Source organism: Vulpes vulpes, chromosome 2 (genome assembly GCF_048418805.1).
Source record: "Vulpes vulpes isolate BD-2025 chromosome 2, VulVul3, whole genome shotgun sequence".
In the NCBI taxonomy this organism is placed as follows: domain Eukaryota; kingdom Metazoa; phylum Chordata; class Mammalia; order Carnivora; family Canidae; genus Vulpes; species Vulpes vulpes.
Window position 1 is genome coordinate 4,373,786 of NC_132781.1, and position 19,065 is coordinate 4,392,850.

General features: G+C 49.6%; 1 protein-coding gene across 3 annotated transcripts in view; it reads right to left on the minus strand.

The window, feature by feature from the left end:
- Positions 1 to 2,489: 2,489 nt before the first annotated feature.
- Positions 2,490 to 19,065, minus strand: part of SEC14L1 (SEC14 like lipid binding 1) — a 56,579-nt gene continuing 40,003 nt past the window's right edge. For all 3 annotated transcript variants that reach the window (XM_072746543.1, XM_072746544.1, XM_072746545.1), the window contains 11 exons: positions 18,272 to 18,381; positions 16,069 to 16,258; positions 14,234 to 14,322; positions 12,675 to 12,745; positions 11,600 to 11,771; positions 11,133 to 11,267; positions 9,213 to 9,347; positions 6,653 to 6,904; positions 5,343 to 5,521; positions 4,960 to 5,061; positions 2,490 to 3,020 (listed from right to left, as the gene is read on the minus strand). In XM_072746543.1, coding sequence (XP_072602644.1) covers positions 3,005 to 3,020; positions 4,960 to 5,061; positions 5,343 to 5,521; positions 6,653 to 6,904; positions 9,213 to 9,347; positions 11,133 to 11,267; positions 11,600 to 11,771; positions 12,675 to 12,745; positions 14,234 to 14,322; positions 16,069 to 16,258; positions 18,272 to 18,381 — 1,451 coding nt within the window. In that variant the 3' untranslated portion in view covers positions 2,490 to 3,004. The remainder of the gene's footprint in view (positions 3,021 to 4,959; positions 5,062 to 5,342; positions 5,522 to 6,652; positions 6,905 to 9,212; positions 9,348 to 11,132; positions 11,268 to 11,599; positions 11,772 to 12,674; positions 12,746 to 14,233; positions 14,323 to 16,068; positions 16,259 to 18,271; positions 18,382 to 19,065) is intronic.

Sequence of the window (19,065 nt, forward strand, 5' to 3'; positions counted from 1 at the left end):
TTTCCTTAAAAATCTCAATTATTCCCTTTCTTTCCACACAAAGCTCAGCCTTTGGAAAGCCTGACAGTCCCACACACACCCCCCTCGGCCCCCCAGACACCGAGGCTCCCCAAAGTACCTCTCGGCGCTGGGCTTGCCCATCCCACGCTTGTGTGTCACCCTCACGCTTCGGCTGCTTCGCTCACCCTTGAGACACGTCCCCTTCTAGGTCTCTTCACCTTTGTCCTTTCTGATTTGTACGATTTTCCCTTTATGCTTTTCTCTTAGAGCCTTATCAGTTGTATTTTCCACTTTGTGTCCTTCTAATTCAGTCTTAATTTTTTAAAGATTTTATTTGAGAGCGAGAGAGACATAGCGAGCACGAGGAGGGCAGGAGGGGCAGGCTCCCCGCTGAGCAGGGAGCCTGACGTGGGGCTCGATCCCAGGATCCCAGGGTCATGACCTGAGCCGAAGGCCGGCGCCCCCGTAGTCTTAATTTCTGAAGCGATTTCATTCATTTCTAATTCTTGTCACTGTTTCTGAACTTTTCTAGTGCATTCCTTCCTGTCAGGTCTATCCTCCTCATGTCTTTTTGTTCATTAAAAAACAATAACCACCTAAACCCAGGCTCTTACACACAGGACACGAAGTGGCAGCTGCCAGAGGGACGAGGGTGACGGGGCACCAACCTCCAGTCCCGACGTCCGTCACAGAGACGACAGGCCCAGCACAGGGAACAGCCGCGGATACCGTGAGGACGGGGTACCGGGACGGGGGTGGCCACACCGGTGAGCACGGAGCCACGTACAGAACCAAGGAATCCGTGGGCCGCACTCCCGGGACCAATACAACACTGTGTGTTAACTGTTCTTCAATTAAAAAGCGAAGCCGCGAACGTTTGCCTGTTTTGTAGGCGCATCCTTCTGGCTCCCCTCCCTCGTCTGTAGGATGCTCTTCTCTCACAGCTTTGTATGGGCTTGACTTTGATGCTTTTCTGATCCTTATTTTCATGTGACAGTATGTCCTAAACTTAGAATTTCTAATTCTACACGGCTTGCTCCCTCTTCTGTCTGTGGGAAGTTTAAAACCTGCGTCCCTCGGCTTCCAGAGCTTTCCTGGCTCCTGTCCTGCTTCAGCCTCCTCTTTCCCTCCTGAGGCCCCGTCCTGCTCCGTTCTCATCCCCTCCTGGGTGTGGGAGCCTTCCTAGCAGACAGCCCGTCAGGTGTGTGCTGGCAGGTGGACGCAGAGAGTCCTCCCCGGGCTGCTGAGGCTCCTGGTCTGTGCCTCTACTCAGGGTTTGTGCAGATATCTTGTTTTCCTGTGAATGATCTCCAGAGGGGTTTTTTCATTGTGGTAGAAAACAGCAAATGTTGCCATTTTAACCATATTTAAGCACACAATTCACATGTCCACAGGTCCCAGGTTTTTTGGTCTAGCTGCTGCTTTTACACGGGACGCCCACTACCCTGCTCCCAGAACCCTGCTTTCCAAAGCCCTTTCAAATGAAAAGGTGTCATTGGTTTGTCATGACAACATTTTACTGAGGACACCTCTGCCATGACCGGAGAACTGAGAGGCGCCAGTATTACATGAAGTGACGTGTTTCAGGAGAAATGCGTATTGGAGGCTTGGCGGCCCAACAGATTAGGACGTCCCACTTTGTCGCCATGCTCTGAGACAGCCCAGAGACAGCAGCAGGTACGGATGCTCACCTGTTTCTCATGCCGTCACCGTAAGAATCCGATGCTAAACCAAAGGCTTGGTAAAAGCAGGCCTGACTTAAGGGCAGGGAGAGAGCTCGGGGCACGGAAGGAACTGCTGGAAGCCCTGCCCTCCCGCAGCGGCTGACTGAGGCATCAGTGAGGCACTCGGGGGCCTCCGAGCAGGGAAAGGAGCACATTGCCTCTCTCGACTGCTGACAAACTAGAAACCCAGACTAAGCCATGGGCGTGCGGACATTCATGCCCCTGCTCCCCACCCCACATCCGGTCAGTACCCCCTGCCAGCTCCCCCAGACCCTGCCTAGAAAAGCAAATGACCCACAGGTACCAACCAAGGCAGCAAGCAGGCGGTGAGTGTTCTGGCCTGCTCGGGCCCTACCACCCTGGCGCACCAAATGGCAAACAGCCGGGGACAAGGCGGCCCAAGTTCCTGAGGTCTACACCTGCCCTCTTCTTTTTTCTGAAGCCACAGGATTCAAGGATCTGTTTTGTTACTGAAGAAACAGTGCCTTGGGCACCAATGCCACAAGCCGTGTCTGACCTCAGAGTCCAAGGCACCTGAGCAGGTCTTCTTGTGGCTGTGAGGGAACCTGTGGGCACCGGGTCTCCGCTGCAAGTCAGCTGCCTGCAGCTGCGATGTGTCTGCAGGACAGCCCGTTCCTGCACAGTGGTTCCCAAACTTCTAGAATCCCAGCGCTCGGGCTCCAGACTTCTAAAATCTCCTAAGGATGTCAAACTCTCCAAGGGAGGCTGCTGCTCCACATTTCACAGGAAGAAAGAGACGTTCTCTTTTTTAAACAGTTCACATTTATTATTGGTAACAGTAAAAAAATCTTTTAAAGACTATCAGTATTGTATTACCAAGAGTGAGGTAATATGTTTACAAAACATTTACAGAATTTGATATGCAAATAATGAATTTAGGAAGAAAAGTGAGTTAAGACACTAGTAATAGAGGGGAGACCAAAAGAACCCTTAGTGCAGAAGAAAGGCGGAGTGTGAGAAGTCAGGGCATGGACAGTAGGGGCAGAGTCCAGGTCCGTGTGCCCGCGGCCCCTCAAGGAGAACCAGAGAACCAGGCGCCGTGTCACTCAGGAGGAACCCTGCAGCGTCTGCGCAGTGATGTGCTTTGAACTCTTAGAGACGCGTTCGACTCTCTGGGAACAAGACAGTGCCACTTCTGAGGCAACTGAAAACGAACACGTCTTCAGACTGGGGGAGGGGGGAGTGGCTGCAACTCAAAGAGTTCTAGAAACACCCTGGGCTGAGGTGGACTGTGGAGGGAAGCGTTTTCTTGGCAGCTGTCAGCAAAATCGCCATCTGAGACACAGAGAAAGAGAGAAGAAAGAGAAGAAAGGGACCATCTTCAGGTCCTTATAATTTAGAAGCAGGAAGCACTGATCGGAAGCAGCCCAGATGCACTAACCAACCCTACTGAGCTTTCTGGAAACAAGGCTTTAGGAGCCAGTGGTGAGTGTTTCTTTTCAAAGGAGACACAGGACTGTGCCCCAGGAAGGCGGCAAGCACGGAGAGGCCAGTCTCCGGTGTGCAGGCAGCCTGGGGGCCTCACTGACGGGGCGTTCCTCCCGCGCCCTCCAGGGCTCGCCCGCGGAGCACACACGCCCTCCACACCTCGTCCACTCGGAGGCCACCCACCTCCGGCCTGGAGGGCAGATGGGAAGCCACGCGGCCCCGGGCTTCCGTGCCTCTCTCACATGCCAATAACAGCCACGTGGGTTTTGGCACATATCTGTAAAAACACAGCCTCTTCCAACACACGACACCACACATCACACCCTTATCACAAACGCGAACCCAATGCAACATCCAGACAGATCTGCAAATAACTCGCTTTTCCCATAAAAAGCAGAAAAAACGCGAGCCAATCCAAGAATGCCATGCTTTGTAATTGGGAATCAAAAACAAAAGACAAAAGGCAAACCAAGCTCATAATCTGATTTGCTTCTAAGAAGAATCTCTGACAACTTCATCTCACTTTCTATTTGCCATTTCTCACCAACACCCCACAACCCCTGCAGTGCCTCACTCACCTGCATGTGCCCCCACTGCCACTCACGTATGTGCCCTATGTACTGCCGCGCACACACACTCCCATTTGCCCCCAAAGCCACACTCACACACTGCGACACTCACACACGCACCCCCCCCAACTGCCACACTCACATCCACTGCCACAGCCACCCCACATGCCTGCACAGGCAAACACACCCCCACAATCTGCAATTTCCTTCTATGAAGGAGCGGGACTCCCGTAAGCCTCATGCTCTCCTGGAGTGACCACACGGCAAGAACACTGGTCAGCTCAAATGAACACTGGACAATTTCAAAATGGCAAGTGTGACTGAGTCTTCAAAAGAACCTTCTAGTGACCTCAAGGACCACGTGGGTTCTGATGCTATCAAGCTATGAGGAGGCACCGGGAATATAAGTCTACATTGAGTTTAGAGCTAGCATGTGCAGGTAAGAACATACTAGAAGAAAAAGGGAAAGAATCCTTTCCGCGCGAGTTCACATACAGAAAAATCCTGCTCTGAAAGTATCAAAAAGATATGGAAAGGAGAAAAGAGAAGCTGTTTAATGGTGGCGGTACTCTCCTGGCACTCTGGGGGATCCTCGAGAGCCCCCGGGCCCACCCGCACCCACTGCAGAACACCCGGTCCACCTGCCAGCAGGGCCTGAGCCGGGTGCCGCAGGCTGCCTCCGAGTCCTCCCCACAGAAGCAGCGCTGCTCAGAGGACACATGCCTAGCAGGCAGCCCCTCAATCCATGGGCCGTGCCGGCTACCAGCAGAGGGTGACACTGTGACGTGGTGTGGGGACGAGCTGGCAGTTCCTGCTCCGTGTAGGAAGGCTGGGTCACCTCTGAAGGATGATGTAGGAATTCATCCGCTAATGGACAGGGTGTGGAGGTTGCTGGAAACATTTTTTGCATCAACGTTTGAGACAAAGTCAACCTCTTGATTGTATATAAACTACTTTTCTTTCAAGAGAGCCCTTGTGCTCTGGTTTGATTTTGTGCACACTGTATACAAAATCTATGGCTATGGAGTTGGAGTTAAAACTACCTGCTGAGATAGTCTGGGATCAAGGACTACGTCTGCCGTCTGGAGAGCTATCTGCTACCTAGAGGGTGAGGAGTCTGCACAGTGTGGCCGCCGAGCGGGTGGTGGAGCGCGGCGGGCTGTCCGAGGAGGCGCGCCGTCCCCTCCACGGCCCAGGCACGGGCGCCGCAGCACTACCTGGAGATCATAGAGCTGGCCTGAGACTGGCTGGAGGAGGTGGTGGCGGCGCTCAGCTGGGAGAACCCGCTGTGGCTGGACTCCAGGCTGGTCATAGAGCCTCTGTGGACAGCACAGGGAGCAAGGAGGTGAGGTGTGAGGACCCCGCTGCAGGCCACCCCCCAGCCCGCATCACCCACCAGACTTCCTGGCAGCCCCTGCTCCCTGTTGCCCACTCCAGCCCACCTGGCACTCACAGAGCAGGCTCTCCCAGAACTGCGGTCCACTACGGCCCTGGCCCATGATGACAGCTGGCAGCAACAAATGGCCCAGAGGCCACCCCCGCCCATACCCAAGCCCACAGCAGTGGTGCTGTGATGGCCCCAGTGGGAGGGGAGCCGTACCGGAAATCCTCGGAGCCGATCACTTCGGTGTAGTACATCACTTTGCACTTGTGAGACGACACTTGCAGGGAGGCCAGCACATCGTCCACCCGGGGCAGGTTGGTGGCGGCGCACGCTGGCATGCTGTGGAATCTCCACTGCAGGATGTAGAAGCCCGGCCATCTCGTCACGTGTGAGCCCTAGAATGAGTCAGGCAGTGCCAGCTGAGAACTGACTTCCAAGTCCCTACCCTCCACTGGCCCAGGAGGATGCACCGGCAACCTTCCCCGAGCCCACTCGGATTGGGTGGTGACAGCCAACCGACCATTCCAGTGCGTGGAGGGACCTACTACTTGCTACCAGAGCCAGTCCCACGCGGGCTCTGCCTGCCTGCCGGCCCTGGAGCAAGGCCTCACCCAGGGGCTGGGCAGGCCTTGGGGAGGGGCTCTCCCCCTCTGCCCGTCCCAAGGACTTACAGCCTCAGGAGGAAGCCACAAGAGAAGCAGGTGCCTGGTGGGGTGGGAAGAGCTTGGGGGCCCTTCATTCAGCCTTAGGGGGTCAAAACAGATCCTCTGACCAGGTGGCACTCTCTTGGACACGCTCCCAATGATCTCACTAGAGTACTCTGGTTAAAAGCCTGACAATCTAAAGGAGAATGTCAACCTATGAAAATTAATTTCTCCATTAATTCTGGAGCTTACACTATCCGTTATTTATAAAATTGAATTAAATACTCTCTTTATTCTGTTTCTCGGATCACCGAACACTGACAGGCTTATCCCCAAAAACTCTAAAGGCAGCAAAACCATACATCTATGATGCCAGCCAGAAGCACCTAAGAACTTCTGTTCTGGGAACAAGCACTCAAAGTAGCCGGCCAGATTTTTAAAAACTGAACCGACAGAGCATTTGTAAATGAATGCGAACGCTCTGGTGATGAGAGTCAACGGTTTCCTCAGCACACTTGCTCATCTCCCTGCTATTGAGGGTGACTGTTATCTCCGTGGAAGTCTGGATCCCAGCTGGTCACGCACACAGAATGCCTTCCCCCTTCCTTCCACGTCGCTTTTGTGAAGCTAACTTCTGAAGAAAACTCATGCACTTAGATAAAAGTCATGGATTCAGTCCAAAACCACTGCTCAGGTCTGAGTTCCTTGCCTTCGGAGTCTCACTCGGCTCCCCAGGTCCTTCTGACAGTAACTAAAACTGCACACACCCGCCAACTCTCCTGCAGACAGACAGTGCCAGCCACACAGGACAGCAATGAAGCAAAGGACCCTTCCTTTTGAAGACAAAATACCCAAGCTGTAGAGGATCAGAGATGGCTCTACCTGCACGCTTTCTCCTTCTTTGCAGATCAGAGGTGACTCCACCATGCTATAGTCACGGCCCAGCTGCCACACTCTGTCTATAAGCTGCACGTTGTTCCCTCCCGGGGAAGTAATGCTGTGCGCCCCCAATGAGTCTTTTTTGGGAGGCTGGGGCGACCTCTTGGAGTGGTAGATGTTGAAGACGATGTCCCCTTTGCACACGTCAAAATCCCAAGTGATCACTGAAGAGGCATCCACAATCTGAATGAGGATCTGGAAAAAGAGATTACACTAAGCAATCATGGTAAGCATGAGTACCCCATCCCTGTGCCAATACTGTGGCAGCTTCATCCCTGGAAGAGCTTCTGGGCCCAGTCATGCGTGTTTTGGAGGGAGGGAGACATGTCATGTCAGCCGTCTCTTGACCTGCATCCGCTGTTCAGCCGCCCAGCTTTTCCTGTCTTCCCTCCTCCCAACCAAAGGCTCCTGCTCTGTGTCACGTGCCAAGCTCCGTGCTCTCCCTTAGCTATACCTACAGCCGAGATTCCCCACCGCACCATCCCTAGCATTCTGGCACACTGGGTACTGGCTGTAAAAATGCGTTAACACAGAACAGAAGTGACTCAAGGTATAGAAGTGGTTCCGTGGATCACTCTAGGCTGGCAAGCACAAGGAAGGTCCCAGAGAAGGTGTGAGCTAAATAAAGAGCATATGGAGGAATGGAAGGAAGCGTTCCAGGCAAGGGAGGGGACATAGACTCACAAGAACGGTGGCAGCCAACACAGGGTGGGGAGAAAACAACCAGGGGCTGGGCAGGGCAGGGGCCCCGGGGACTGAGTGCCAACCTCAAACCCAAACTTCCTAATGGCGCCCATATAAAGTTTCCCAGCAGGGAATGATCAAAGTCGTATAGTTTAAAACATTACTGTGGGAGGGATGTGAGAATTGAAACCAGCTGTAAAAGGCTGTGTATTCGCTCAGAAATTTCAGCCGAAGCCAGGGCCGGTGCCCCCCTCTTCTAGTAAGACCCATCTGTTTGCTCTTCAGTACTCTGCTTGTCGTCAGGCAGACTCGTTTCAATTCCACCACTGCTGCTTCTCACCACAGAAATACCACTCTGGAATTTCCCTAAAGAGCAGATTCCACGGAGCACAAGAGTCCTGTCTGGGAACAGCAACTATCCCGCAGCAAAATGGCTCCCCAGGGGCTGAGCTGTCCCCAGACGCAGCCCCCTGTGCTGCGTGACAGGCACCCTGCTTCTGCACTCACAACAGGGACGTCGACTTCAGCCTTCGTTTCAGGGGCATCATGTCCTTGATTTGTGTTTTACTTAACCCCCAAAGCAAGTTTTAGTGTTCTGACGTAGAAAACTTTCATAGACACCCTGTGACTCACGAAAAACGTCATACACCATGCGGTTCTCTACCAGACAAGAGCGGGTTACCTGAGAGAAATAAGAACTGCATCTCCTCAAGCCTGGTCTCCAAGAAAGGAATTCATACAAATTATCCCCAAAACACAGTCATGAAAATCTGAGCTTTCCCCTACAGAATCTATGAATGAGGCAAAGCAAATCGGTCTCTACTTGTTCAAACCCAGCAACAGTACCCACCTGCCCCACAAGCGACGGGCTGGCCATGGGGGGACACACACCAGTAAGGACAAAGGCGATGGCAGTAAGGGGCGGGCTCCAGCCACCACCATCGGCCTGAGCCCCCAGCCCCTCGTGCATTGAACACTGGCTCAGAGCCCAGTGCCACCACCACCCTCGGCGACAGCCCGAGGCACAAACAAGCTGCCCAGAGCTCAGGAAGGGAGACATGGCTGTGAGCCCTCACAGCTCAGACCACTCATGATGTCACAGGACACACAGTGTTTGCAAAACACAGGAATACTCTAGCCTCCACACCAACTGTGACAGAAAGAAGGGAAAACAGAGATGTGCTTTTTCCTCACTCCATTTGACTTACAAAAATGGGCAAATTCCTTAAAAATATAATCAAAGCCCAGTCATGAAAAAAACCAGAAAATGAACCCAGCCCTATATGATCATTAAATAAACTAAATTTAAAGTCAACACTCGGGCAGCCCCAGTGGCTCAGCAGTTTAGTGCCGCCTTCAGCCTGGAGCAGGATCCTGGAGATCCAGGATCGAGTCCCACGTCAGGCTCTCTGCATGGAGCCTGCTTCTCCCTCTGCCTATGTCTCTGCCTCTCTCTCTATGTCTCTCATGAATAAATGAATAAAAATCCTAAAAAAAAAAAAAAAGAATTAAAAAAAAAATAAAGTCAACAGTCTTCCACAGGAAAGACCTTCCACATGCCACTCATCCCTGTGCTCAGGGCTCTCTGGTAAAGCCCAGGGCAGGAGGCCTTATCTCCTTCAATGCAGAATTTTACCTCAACTAAAGATTAAAAAAAAAAAAAAAAAAAATCAACAAAAATCTAAATACAGAGACCAGAAAAAGCATTTGATTCTTCTAACTTAAATCCTACTGGGGAGACTCGCTGAAGAACGCCCGTGGGGAGTGGGGCCCCCACCGCCACCCCGCCGGGCCCTGAGTGCAGACGGCGCAGGCGCACCTCGTGCGGGGCTCCTTTGAAGACGCTGGCCGACTGGTAGATGGTCTCGGTCCAGAGCCTGAGGTCTTCGTTCTCCAGCTCCTCCGCAGTCCTGTACAGAGACTTGGGCACCAGCCCGCCCTCGGGCACTTCACACTGGGAACACAAACACGGCAGTGAAAGCCATGCACACAAGAGGGGCCCTCTGAAAACCAACACCCCGGCAGGCACCGCGCCCCCGGCCACTCGGGGAATGGCACCCACTGGCAATGTCGCAGCTTCTGCAGGACTTGGCAATGTACATTTTTAAAACTTCTGAAATATCCATGTCTTTCTTTAACTAAATGACAAAGCTGATTTCCCACAGATTTTACACTGCTACGTATGAGGTATGAGGTACTGGACTCCCTCACTCCTGCTGCTTCGTGGAAAACCCACAAGCAGTTACACTGTGCTGTAGAGAGAAAACATGTTAGGAAAAGTCTGCTTCTCAGGCGACTACAGGCCTGTGTTTATTGTAAGCAATTACAGTTAATCTATATATAACCAACAAAGAAAGCTTTGTGTCTACGCCGAGTCAGAGGTCAGCCCACTACACCAGACAAAAAAATAACAACGGAGAGCCTCTTCTGAATCGTGAAATGGGCTAGGTCGAATTAGAATCTGTACACTTCATAAATTTCTGAATTGACCCTGACTTAGTGACTCAATCCTGAAGTCCAAAGAATCCCAGCACCCCATGCACCGTGGGCTCTAGGAGACAGTGGACAGAGCACACATGCACTACCACAGTCTCCAGCCAGCAGTGCAGCACGACGTCCCACTAGAAGACCCCACACTCACACGGTGCATGAACACAGGAGCAAGGAGGGCGGGGAGGAGCCTCAGTGCCGGAGCCTGGACCCATGTGGACAAGTGAGGAGGACTCTTACCACGGGGAGCACATAATGGGGGTCAGTGCCTGATAAACGCGGTCCGGTTTGCCACAACTCAGGTCTCCCTCTGCTCCAGCTCACTACTGGGAGGACCAACACTTGGGACCATTTGTAACATGAGTTCGTGGGTCGCTGCACAGCTGACCTCACAGTTTAACCTCATGGCCTTCGGTAAGGGAGGGTCCCGTGACCCTGGCACTGCGTCATGATGACGCCTGCAACAGCAGGATCAAGGCCCTGGAAGCTGAATCCAAATGCCATTCAAAGTCCTCTAACCAACCCAAGAGACCCGAAAGCCCAGTCCGTTAGCTAAATACATGCATTGAATCCAGTGTGGACACATCTCAAAGGACTTTATTACGAGGATGACAGAAGTCCTCTAAGGAGAACCAGACTCCTCTCTGCATTCAGCTGTCACTACAGGAAGCCAGCTGGGCCGCTAGCAGAATCCGTCTCCTTCACCCTCGTGTCAGCCCATCACGTCCGGGGCCCGTAAGGTCCTCAAGGACCCTTCATCACAGCTCAGGGCCCTGACGTGGAGGTGGCTGCCTGATAACCTAGCAACGCCATGGATACAATCCCCAGATTATAGAAGGGAAGTAATTCCCTTAATGTGCCCCTTTCAAGATGTTATCCTTATTTATTGTCAAGGGGGAGATCTTGCAGAATCATTTTGAGTCTTTTAAGTGTTTTCATAAAATGCACAGCTCCTCCAAACAGTTACAAGAACGTGATCCGCACAACACTGAGTGAATAAAGCAAGCTGCAATCCTATCAGGTTCTAAAACAAATTCTCATTAGTATTTAACATCGAAGAAATATGCACATTGTCAACAATTTACCTAACTGGCTCTATGTACCTTAACTCTGGGTCAGAAAAATGTCAGCCAAATAAAGAAAAACAATAATCCAAACTAAAAGTCTGAAAATCATTTGTACCAACCATCACCCACCTCTCCTACCCTATAAAGCAGCCAAATGTATAGCTGCTTGCCTAAATACATACCATGCACTCCCCACTCAGGAAATCTGGAATGATCTCTTTATCAATGTAGTCCAGCAGGCCTCCAGGGCCCTGGTAGTCATTTCCTGCATAAATCAGGAATTTCCTTCTGGTGTTGTCATCAATGAATGGACTAACCTGTAAGTAATGAGAAAAGACCACAGAGTCATTTTGCTTTGCTGTCTGATTTCCAAAGATTAAAATTACAATGTGATGGTAAGAGTGGGTGGGGGCAGGGGCAGGGAGTCTGATTCCCTTTTTCCGTGAAGTCTATTTGTGTGACAAAAGGAATCTTGGGAATTCTTTCTGCCCTTAAAGGACCTGAAAAAGTGTGTATCTTTCCAGGGTTGTTACTTCCTGACTAGTTAAGACGAATAGTCACAGACTCGTCATAGACTCGTGGATATGAATGCATGTGTACCTGCCTTCTAAATGGCTAATTGTTTCTACAAAACAGCATCCAAACCTACCAGTGTCCAGAGCACAGGGAACACCCGGGGAGCACGAAGAATAAGGAGGCGGCCGAGCGTCTCTGGGTAGTTGGCCTCCACCACCTCTATGATGCGCAGCAGGGCCTTGACGCCAGGTCTCCACAGGTGGCGCATGTTCAGCCCCTCCAGGTCCACCAGGCAGGTCCATGAACTGCAGGGGAGGCACACGTGTGAGCTACTCACTAGACAGCACACTTGCAAACCATGTCCTAAGCTATTTTCTCCCTGATATTATGAAATAGTCATTTATATCCATTTCCAAAAATATACTAGTTTCTAAAAATTAAAGTGTTATGAATTATATTTCTATCTACTTATGTGAAGCACACGGGATCAGTGTGGTAGGACCAATCCCTGAGACATCAAAGCCCCAATGGCTGACAATTAATAACAACCTCATTCAGACAGGCTCATGACCCAGCAAACAAGGTGACATGCTGTGCCTGACATGCTGAGCCACCTCTACTGACCCAACAGGCCAAGAATCTGGCTTTTTAATGCACAGTGTGACTGAACTGCAAGCAGCTTTTCTTCAACAAATACCTACTGAACTCAGCAGTGTCTCAGGAGCTGAGAAACAGCAGGAAACGGAAAACCCTCGAAACTCTCTCCTGTCGCAGTGGAACTTCTGCTCTAGTTAACCTGCTATGTGTCAACCTCTGAACCACTGCACATTTTCCAAATAGTTTACCATAACTCCAAGTGTGGTTTAGAAATATAGGATAATTTTCTTGTGCCCCTGCAACTAAAACAAACCAAAATCAACCTGCAGCCCTGTGCTCCCCAGGACGGTGCAGACTAACCACACAGGCCGACCCCCTCAGAGTGAGGTGACAGCCATGACTCGCTCAGGATTAGAAACACCCAAATCCAGCACCTCTCCCTACCAACTGACATGGTTATCTATCTTCTACCTTCTGGAACACTGCAGAAAATGGGAAGCTAAAAATCTAAAAGCCTAAAAATCAAACCAGATTTTGATCCTGAAAGTCGATGGGAAATATTTACCTCACGTTCTCAAGAAACTGGAAGGAAAAACAAAATCAACATCTACCTGATAGGTCGACCGAAGACTTTTGTATTTTCTTCACATCGTCTCAGCCCTTCTTCGTTTATGGAGAGAACCTATGTGCAAAAGAGCCATAAAAAGCCCAGGATTAGTCTAAGTAACACCACTGTGTCAAGTTATGCAACAAAGTGACAATCATACAACCCATTTTAGGCAAGCGTCTCAACCAGAGGAGTCATCTGTTTAGATTTTCTGACACATTCATACACACAAAACATATCCCAAAGATATGTTTCTCTTTCTCTCCAGAGAGTGAGCTCTGTCCTTAGGACAAAGGTGACAGCTACGTCATGAGAGATCAGAGCTAGGCCCCACCAGATGGGCAGAGAGGGCGTGACCTGCTGACCTGTCTTCAGAAGTGCATTTGGAACAGCTGGAGGTCACCAGCTGCGATGGGGGAACATTCTAATACTACACGTACTATCCATGAGAAAAGGCAGTTTAAGAGCTGACTTGAAGTACGGCTAAGGGAACCCTTTGATTTGGATTAACAAGTGCTTCCCCTGGAGACACGGTCCATCCACATCTTTATGTGCTTACAGGTGTACATGGGATTCTGCGTGTGTAAGCACTCACATGATGGCAGGGGCCAAGAGAATATATAGATGCCAATGGCAGATATTTGAAGATAATGGGATTATAGGAGTTTCTTTTAAAGTTTTTATGGGATTCCTGGGTGGCGCAGCGGTTTAGCACCTGCCTTTGGCCCAGGGCTCGATCCTGGAGACCCGGGATCGAATCCCACTTCAGGCTCCCAGTGCATGGAGCCTGCTTCTCCCTCTGCCTATGTCTCTGCCTCTCTCTCTCTCTCTCTCTGTGTGACTATCATAAATAAATAAAAAAATTTAAAAAAATAAAATAAAATAAAGTTTTTATTTGGGGGACGCCTGGGTGGCTCAGTAGTTGAGAACCTGTCATTGGCTCAGGTCGTGATCCCACATCCAGGGATTGAGTCCCTCATCGGGCTCCCTGTGAAAAACCTGCTTCTCCCTATGCCTATGTCTTTGCCTCTCTCTCTGTCTCTCTTATGAATAAATAAAATCTTAAAAATTAAAAAAAAATTCCTTAAATAAAGTTTTTGTTTGGTTTTTAATTTAAGAACATTCTTCTCTTCATAACTAGCCTGTGGAGGCTGAAGTGGGAGGGGAACCTAGAGTTCAGCAGGCAGGAAGGAAGTATTTATAATTGCCCAGATAAGAGATGTTAGAACCCTCACGTAAGGAAATACTGGGCAAAGAATACTATGAATAGGTCTGATCTGAGCTCAAAAGGAGAGGAGAGGGAAGGGGCCAATCCAATGGAACAAGGGGACTCAAAATCGGACCCACGAAGTCACCTTGAGTGGCTACACAGATTTTTGTTGATGCTTCCCTGTGAAAACATTTTTATAACTTCCACGCCCTCTTTTGGAATTTTAAAAATATATTAATCTTCCTTTCTAATTACAAAAGCACTCCATGCTTGCTGTAAGCTGTAACGTAAGTGGAAGACCGCAATCCTGCTGGTAGAGGAAGGGGTGGCGACCTCCCCAAGAAGGCACTTACATATCGCAGCAGAGCCTCCTCCCCGAGGGCTCTCACCAAGCCCTTGGTATCCATCTGCCCCAGCCTGAGCACGTACAGTGGCCGCCCGTCTGCAGGAGGGGAAGGAAAGGTATGATCACCGTTCCTGACGAGAAGCTGACAGTACAACTCTAGGAACCTTCCCAGTCAGAAGCTGCAGTTGGCTGTGTGTGCGCCCAGGAGATTCCCCCGACTGCCGTCCCCGTGCCCAGGATGAGCAGCATGAAGCGGAACCCAGCCTCTCATCTGGGCCTAACCACCAGGAATGACCGGGGCCGTCGCTAGGCTCAGCCTCCTCACTGAGACAATCAGGGCCCTGGGCAAAGCCGGCTCTCAACAGCAGGGAGACCTCAGAAGACCTACAGACTATTTTTTTGTGAATGTGGAGTATTTTAAAATTTTATTTTTTAGGGAAAACAAAAAATTTCCCCCCATTTCATGGGTTATCAAAAAGTTAATGTCTAGATTTTTTTTTAAAGGCAGCTTCCCTTGATTCCCACCGGAGCGATCGGGCTACATGAGGGTTTTCAGGAAATGTTTTAATCCGTACCAGCCAGCACATGTTGGCTCTACATGTTTAAAGCCTGGAGGTCCAATGGATGGAAACTGAGAGAAACCTCACTCACTACACAAATAATGCACTGTCATCACGAGCCAGCTACATAGAGGGGAAGATGATCTTGGGGGCCACGGTGTCCCCTGCAGTCAGCATATCCTCTCGAATCTGGATTCCTAATATTCGGTGCCACAGGAGCAGCAGGAAGGACAGTAAGTAAGACTTGTCTCCTGTTGTTAATGGAGGGCTCGTTCTGTATATCTTGAGATATACAGAGGCTGAGATATAAAGAGATATAAAGAGGCTGAAAATTCCCTTGTATTCATGACCCGGTGACCTTCACCTCCTAGGGGAATCTGGGTCTATATCTTGTCTTTGCACTCCCAAATCTTGTTGAAAGGAGTATTGATTGATTGATTTTTTGAAAGGAAGATTTATAAAAAGCATCTGCCAACATTTACAAAATACATTTGTTAATGTTTTACTACTTCTGAAGGGCGGGAAAGTAGAATACGTAGATGTTTATAGTAAGAACTGACAGCTACAATTAATCTGGAAGAGTACGAGAGATGCAGTCCAGAACACAGACAAGTCAGAGCTATTCCGTTCTGGAAGAGTCTGCCTGGAAGGGGCAGGGGTCCCAGGGTCCTCCCTGTGCCCACTCCATGTCTGCAATTCTGCTCTGTCCACTGTCCGGCACTGAATCGGGAAACAGAGCGCACCTCTGGCAACGCCAGCATTCCCACCCAGCATGGTACGTAAAGTGACCCAAGCGGATTGTGCTCCCCCACACCGCCCTTCGTCTGAGGACCATCGCTTCCTTGGCTTCTGTGTTGCTTCCTGTCCAAAATGGAACGGAAATTCTTCAATGTTGTGAGGGAGAAAACCTGGCTACATATTTTTACAGATATTGTAGGGGTTTAAGTTATAAAAGTTCTTTTACTAACACTGTGTTCCTGAAAACACTGCCCTCAAAGTTGCAGGCTTTTTAAATCAATCAAAACAAAGTCCTTGGGACTAAGAAAGGAGGTGAAGAAACCTGGCAGCCAAGGGACCATGCACGGAGGGAAAGAGCACACAGCCTGTGCTGCTCCATGGGGGACACCGGGGACTCCTGAGTGTTGGAGGGCCGGGTGGGGTTGGCCATGATGAATGGGAGCCACTTTGTTCAGGTGGGGTAGGGTGTGTGCCCGATGCCTTCACGGGCCCCTTAGACTCCATGAAACAAGGCCTGGAAGCACGTCCGCAATGCCCAGCTCACCTTTATCATGATGGTGCCAGCCTCCTGCATAGTAGTCCTGGAGGACCTGGGGAGGACTCCAGGTGTCAAGAATGTAGTCCACCTGGTGTTGCTTTCGCCAAGTCAAGGACTGACACATGATCTCTCTGGCTTTGTCTATATTGAAGTCCCGGGCACGTAAAAACCGAAGAATATGCTCATCTTTTGGGATCTAGTAAGAGAAAAAAAGGTTTCTAAGCAATGTTAAAAGTTGCTAAGGGAAAAAAACCCAAGTTACTAAGGGAATAAAACTCCTAAAACTGTCACTTCTCATCCAGAGTGAGCTGCATTATTGCACTATTTAAAATTAGCGATTACTAAAAAAAAACCTTCCTCAATGCTTTAGCAAATTGGTATCATTAATCTGAATAATCTTTATAGTACCCCATTTTAGTTTCAGCCAAGTAGAGCGAAGGCATAAATCTATTAAACTTCAGACGCTTCAATTCACTGAACTGATTTACGATTATGATCTGTGTGCACTTTTTTTTTTTTTAAGATTTTATTTATTTATTCTTGAGAGACACAGAGAGAGAGGCAGAGACACAGGCAGAGGGAGAAGCAGGCTTCATGCAGGGAGCCTGAAGTGGAACTCGATCTCGGGACTCCAGGATCACACCCTGGGCCGAAAGCAGGTGCTAAACCGCTGAGCCACCCAGGGATCCCCGTGTGCACTTTTCCACACTTAACAGTACACTAGTGCAAAACTTAGAATACAGAAGTGTTGTTGATTTTGGCAGCGGTGGTGGCATTCCTAACACACACCTTCTCTAAAGTCTGTTATTGGATAAGCTGACTTCTCTGAGTGAAAAACATGCCCAAAACTGTGTCCGTGTGTCATCCGGCCTGGCCATCTTCCTCTGCAGCCACAAGATCACTGACGCACGCAGCTGGTCCACAGGGGATGGGAAGGTGATAGGAGGGGAGCCTGCCAACTAACCCCTCACTGAGAGAGCAACTCATGGCACAGAGATGGGGTCGAAAGGACCACCATCAAACGTGGTGAAGAATGTGGTTCTGGAACCAAAGGGCCTGGCTTGCTGGAAGGCCTCGGGCAAGTTACTTGTGCTCTGTGCCTGTTTCCTCACAGGATAAAAATATCACCACCTCAGAGAGCTGCTGGGAGGACTTCTCTTTTTTTAAAGATTTTATTTATTTATTCATGATAGACACACAGAGAGAGGCAGAGACACAGGCAGAGGGAGAAGCAGACTCCATGCAGGGAGCCTGATGTGGGACTCGATCCCGGGACTCCAGAATCACGCCCTGGGCCAAAGGCAGGCACGGTACTGCTGAGCCACCCTGACGTCCCTGGGAGGACTTCTTAAAGATCGCAAGTGTCTAGGACACAGTGAGTGCCCAACAAATGACCACCATCATTACCATGGTTGTGCTCTCGACAAGCAACACTTAACAGTCCTCAGGATGTGGCTCCAGTGACCCAGGCGGACAGAACAGAGAGTGGGCCGACTCCATACAATCCCAGCTTTCCTTTACTAAATGATGCCAGTACCAAGTGGATGTGCCAGTCTGCCTGCACGTAAGCCCCCATTAGCATGAGGATTATCAGAAAAACCTGATTCCTTAACGAGGCTAAAGTTCTACCAAAAACCTCAAAATGAAAGTTCAAACATTTCTGGTCTTGGAATAACCTATGAACTCCTTCCAAAGCTTCTGAAAATTAAAATGTCTGCATACTTGGGGTTGCCCAGGTGGCTTGGTCGGTTAAGCATCTGACTCTTGGGTTTTGGCTCAGGTCATGACCTTGGACACATGAGATGGAGCCACACATCCGTCTCCAAACTCAGCGGGGAGCATGCTGGATACTCTCTTTTTTTCTCTCTCTACCCCTCCCCCTGCTCTTTCTAAATAAACAAATCTCTGAAAAAACGTCTGAATACTTGGAATATAATATTGCTTTGTAATTTGGCATGTAACTGTTTTTAAGTGAGACCCTCCTCTGGTAAACCTAGAACAACACAGCTAATTATATGTGGAAGGACATCCCAACTTGCCATGAGGGACTCAGATGCCACACACACAAATACAGATGCAGTGACTCTGGGACTGGGAGGGACGTCCCCAGCTATGACAACTGGGGACATTTACTCTGAGTAACTACGAACGGGACCAGGGTCCAGAGTTCCACAGACAACACCACTGCACATGGGGTGCCGGTCCTCACTTTGCCCTTGTGGGTTTCCTGGAGCCACTGGCGAAGCCGGATCAAGCAGCTCTCCTGTAGTGGGGTCAAGTCGCCCAGGTACCTCTTGATGTAGTCCGCATCTAGTTTGTCTGGAATACAAGTTACACGACGACATTTACAACAAAGAACACTAGAACATGAGGGCTTCCAAAGTCATCCCGCTCAGTAAAGTGAAGTATGGTCCCTGAGTTGCAGAACTCAACAATACTACAGGGATGGCAGAGCTAAGCCAGGCCCCTCGAGACCCTCCCTCAGTGATAGTTTGTGAGATCAAATCACTGAGCAAACCCCAGGTCAAGCTACTGATTCAAGTATATTCGCTGACCACCCGGTGGTCAACTCTATTTGCAAAATCTCAACACTATTCATGTAGAAAAAAATCTGTAACAGCTATTTTAGTGGCTATTTTAATTCAATCTTATATAAAGAGGACCTACGTGACATAAAACTAGGAAATAAAACAAGCATGTGGACTTAAACCTACTCTGAATAGAGCTACTGTGCTCCAGAACACAAGAAATCTTCATGATAGGTACCATAAATACAGCAACATCCATACGGTGGAAAAATAAAATGTGTCCCCAAACCAATTAAAATATCTGCCACCTGCTATCTACTGGATGGCTAACAAATGGCACAGTTTAGCTACAGAGAGGAAAGCATAGAAGTAGCAGCAATACTTTAACAAAACTTATGGGTGATAGAATTTTCTTGTGTGGTTTACAACAGGCATCGCTCAGAGAAATAAGAGATGTGTGTGTGTGTGTGTTTAA